At 47.6% G+C, this 4813-nt stretch overlaps 1 protein-coding gene across 1 annotated transcript; it reads right to left on the reverse strand.

Moving 5' to 3' along the window:
• Positions 1-386: 386 nt before the first annotated feature.
• On the reverse strand, positions 387-4807 carry LOC111820368 (uncharacterized). Its single transcript, XM_023730265.1, has 5 exons — positions 4554-4807; positions 2197-2245; positions 1804-1910; positions 1234-1286; positions 387-990 (listed from the first exon to the last, which is right to left on the reverse strand). Exons 1-5 carry the CDS (start codon positions 4804-4806, stop codon positions 832-834), a joined length of 621 nt encoding a protein of 206 aa, XP_023586033.1. The 5' UTR covers position 4807; the 3' UTR covers positions 387-831.
• Positions 4808-4813: the final 6 nt, after the last annotated feature.

Below are 4813 nucleotides of genomic sequence, written 5' to 3' on the forward strand. Positions count from 1 at the left end.
ATCTAGCCTCTCTGTGAGAAAATAAATTTCTGTTGGTAAAGCCCCTCCCAAAAAGAAAAGAATAGAACTTCCCTATAGGGCTTCCAAGGCTGTAATTTTTACGGAAACAGACTGACGTATCTTTCTTCCAGGGAATGGCTGGTGAACTCTAATCACTGACCTCTTGGTTAGCAGCGAAGCACTTAACCATTGTGCCACCAGGGCTCCTAATGAACCTCTACAGGGTGTTAATCCTAAGAGGGAGGAAAAGGAGAGACAAAACGCAGAAGGTGAACCCTAATGGTCCTTGCCTCAGGAGGGACAAAGCTGGGACAGGCTCTTTGTTGGTCCTTCTGTCTCAGGAAACTGCCTCCAGGGCTAGGGGTGGTTTGGATGAGCATGTCCCTGCATCTCATATGTCACTCCTTGCCTTTAGAACTGCACTTTTGATTCCAAGAGAATTGGAAGAAATACCCAGCCGGCTACCTCCATCAGAATGTTTATATGCATTTTTTTAAAAACACACACACACAACTGAGTTTCTTTTTAGGAGGATAAAAAACATTTGAAAATGGATAGTGGTGATGGCTGCACAACATGGTGAATGTAATTAATGCCGCTGAACTGTACATTTAAAAATAGTTACAATGGCAAAGGTTTTGTTATATATATTTTACCACAATTAAAAAAAATGGAATAATAATAACCAACCTCACAGGCTGATATTGAGGCTCAAATTAAAAACAAAAAACAAAAAACCAGTACACACACACATCTAAAAAAGCCGTATCAGGATCCCAGCTGGACGCACATCTGATCCCTCCCCACTCCCAGCATCTCCTTGGCTCCCCTTCAGTGGAATACAATGGAGGCATATTCCACCTGGTCCGGTGAGGTCCTCCTGGTGCGATCAAAAGGAGGCACGTTGGCATAGATGGCAAAGTCCTCCTCTTTCCAGGGACCCAGGTTGATCACGTTGGAATATATAGCATCGGCATGGCAGGAAGGCTCCTTTAGAGACACAACCCCAGTTAGAGGCAGATGGGTGGGCACAAACAATTTCTAAGAAAAACCAGGTACCATGTTGCCCCTACAGGACAGCAGGCAAGCCCTGGGTCTATCTCAATTTTCAAAAGCATTCCTTTCAGGACCCGCCTCTGCCTCATCCCCACCACCTTCCCATTGGTCTATCTAGGGAAGAGATGGCAGAGATGGCAGGGGGCCCTTCTCGGTGGGACTCGTCGATCTCCTTACCAAGGATTGGTGGAGAAAGTTTCTCTGATGCCTCAGTTGTCTCTTAAACAGCCCTAGAAAAGTTAACAAACTCAGAGTGAGTCTGAGTTGGGGTAGTTATCATCCGTGCTTGGTTGATTGCTGGGCCTAGGGGTGAGCTTTGAAATGCATAGTCCACCATGTTCAACCCATGGGGTCTCTGAGACTGAACTAAATGCCCAGTTAGACACAGGAGAGTGACTACTATTGGTGCACTTTGTAATTTTTGTTTATTATTTAGTTAGATTATTTAGCCTCAATATTTCTTTTGGTTGGTGTGAATAAACTGTAAGTGTATATGCGGATTGTTCATATGTGGCTTTCAGCATAAAGAATGTTCATCGTGAGTAAGTCTTATTGCTATACTGTTCCCTGGAACTCTAGACAATAGCTGTTACAGGCAGTATCTGCCCTAAATGGTTAGACCCTATAGCCTGCCCACCACCACCTCCCCAAAGCTGCCCCATAAGAAAGACACCCTCACTCCCATGCCCACTCCCAGTTTCTCCCCTTTCTTCATTCCCAGCCCCAGGGTCAGCTTATTCAACTCACTCTCATGCCTCCATTTCTTCAGGGTCACAGACAAGAGACCCACCAGGAGTAAGATGAAGGCCACAACCCCAACAGAGCCAGAAACGGCAGTAGCTGCTGTGCCTAAGCTGAGGGAAGCAAACAGGAGGGATGAGGGCCATCCACTGCCCTGGCTAGCTTTGGTGACCAACCACAAAATTGCCCTGGGGCTTCCCTGCTCCTGTGGGAGCTCTCCCATCCCTGGGCTTCCACCTCCCCAATGGCCAACCATCTCTTGCCTCCATTTTGAGTCTTTCTCTGCTCTAGCCTCCATGGCAATGACCCTGAATCACCCCCTATACCTGGGCCAACCAGACCCCTTCCCTGAGCTTCCCAGCCCTTCTCCTCCCAGGGTTCAGCCCTTCTCTCACCCACCTGCTGAGTCCATTGTATTTTCTCTCTGATTTCAGGATGGTGGTGTTCTCTGCAGAAAGAGTCAGAGAGGAAAAGGAAAGGAGATTTTAGAGAAATTCTGCACACACACATCAGTGAGCTCTACAAGATCCTAAATGGTAATGTTAGCTACCATTTACTGCGGACTTAGTACATGCCAGGCACATTCATTATCTCATCTAATCTTCATACATACATAATGAGGCAGGAACAATTACTATTCCCATCGTACAGTACAGAAACCAGCTCACAGAGAACAGACTTGCTCAAAGTCATGGAATTAGTAAGTGGCAGCATTCGGACCTGAACCCACGTCTCTCTGATTTTAAATCATATTTTCCTAACCACTATACTCCGCTAAAAGGAGCCCTGTTGGCATAGTGGTTAAGCACTTGGCTGCTAACCAGAAGGTTGGTGGTTCAAATCCACCAGCTGCTCCTCAGGAGAAAGATGTGGCAATCTGCTTCTGTAAAGATTACAGCCTAGAAAACCCTATGGGATCCTATAGGATCGCTGTGAGTCAGAATCATCTCGACAGCAGCGAGAGTCACACTCAGCTACCTACATGTAATCATTTCACTCTCAAGTTTTACCCTTCTTACAAAGGATTAAGGGCTATTAGATATGACAGGATGTTCAGGAAAAAGATATCTGAAATGATGTAGGTGATCAGTACAGGAGGACATGCGGAGGGGGTTGAACTTTGAAATGCACCAGCAAGTTGGGCTGGGACTAGGAAAGGGACAGATGTGAGAGCCTGCTCATTCTGGGGTGGGAAGGGAGAAATTATTCACACTGTGAAAGAATTTCTCCTGCCTCAAGGGTTGGAGACGCCCAGCCTATCCTCTCTCCAGCCACGGTCCGTCCCTGGATTCTCACAGAAGGAATCTTAAAACATATTTAGCCACACAGGTGAAGAACCTCAGAGGAAAAGACTCGCCCAAGGAAAGTGCTGGAGCCAAGACTTGAGTCCTCGCTTCCACTCCAAACCAAAGCTCTCTTTGCCTGCACTCACGCCCCCTCTGTTTATTCCCACCATAAAGTAGCACAGCACAATTCAGCCCCTTACAGATAGTGCCTCTCTGGCCGCATGTCTTGGAGAGCTGACTACTCAGACACTCAAATGCAGAGATGGCTACCAAAGAGGGTGGAGGGAACATATCAGATTACTCCAGTCAAAAACCAGTTGCTGTCAAGTTGACACCAACTCCTGGTGACCCTACGTGTGTCAGAGTAGAACTGTGCTCCGTAGGATTTGCAATGGCTGATTTTTCAGAAGTAGACTGCCAGGCCTTTCTTCCAAGTGCTTCTGGGTGGACTCAAACCTCCAACCTTTTGGTTAACAGCTGAGCACATTAACCATCTGTACCACCCAGGGACTCATATCAGATGACTAGGGCAATCTCATGTCCACCAGTGATAAATAACATCTGTGAGTGAAGAGCACCAAGACTTACAGCCTCTTTGGGCATCAAGGCCAGATGGAACTGTGTCTTAACACGGCTCACTTCCTCTCTGCCCTTTTATTTCTGTCCCCCTTCTGAGTAAGAGAACTGACCTCACTCAGTTTCTCTTTGACAGCTCCTACTCACCTACCAGGGAAAGAGTAGGAAGTGAGCTTGGAAACCGGATCTCCCAGTAAACATGGCACCAAATGAGTCACCCACGATGAGGCTCTGAGTCACAGGGGCATGATGGTGTGTGTGAGGTAGGGGGTGGTGTAGAGAGATGTCACATGTAAGCCCCAAGAAATGAGAGAGGAGCTGGGTGCCAGCTGGGGGAGGCTGGCACCAGCAGGCAGGGCACATCTGTTTACAGCGAGGAGGAGAGACAGCATGAGGGTGACCATTCAGGCCCTGAAAGTTAAGCATATATCCTGGGAAGACAGGGGGGTCAGTAGGGTGAGAAGGACAAGCATGAAGGATGATGTCATCAAACAGCCTGAAAGCTAGAGGTCTCCAGCGCTTCCTAACTGTGGTCTGAGCCCCATTTTCTTCATCTGTGAAATGGACATAATATGAATGCTCACTTTACAAAGTTGTTGTGAGAACTAAACAGTCAAACTATATTTAACAGTAAATAATAACTATTATAAGGACCCTGGTGGTGCCATGGTTAAGTGCTTGGCTGCTAACCAGAAGGTTGGTGATTCAAATCCACCAGCAGCTCCATGGGTGAAAAGACCTGGCAATCTGCTCCTGTAAAGATTTACAGCCTAGGAAACCCTACAAGGCAGTTTTACTCTGCCACATGGGGTCACTGTGAGTTGAAACAGACTCAACAGCACCTAACAACCACAGTAACCATTTTGCCTAGTGCTGGAGTTCAGCTGCTCTTACCTGAGCAGAGCAATCCCAGTCCAGTGGGGCTGTCCAGGGAGGCATTGCTGGTTCTGCAGTCCTGGAGCTTACAGCTGAGCCACTTCATTTCACCAATGAGTCCATCCTGGGGGTTCTTGCCCCAGGTACTAAGGTTCTCAGGGCAGGAGGGCTCCTTTAGCTGGAAGCAGTCTTCCTCAGAGGCATTTAGCAGCCACTGGCAGACACAGGACACCAGGGAGCTGGCTCCTCTCTTCTCCTCCCTGCCTTTCATTTCTTCA

Source organism: Trichechus manatus, unplaced genomic scaffold (assembly GCF_000243295.1).
Source record: "Trichechus manatus latirostris isolate Lorelei unplaced genomic scaffold, TriManLat1.0 scaffold00035, whole genome shotgun sequence".
Lineage (NCBI taxonomy): Eukaryota > Metazoa > Chordata > Mammalia > Sirenia > Trichechidae > Trichechus > Trichechus manatus.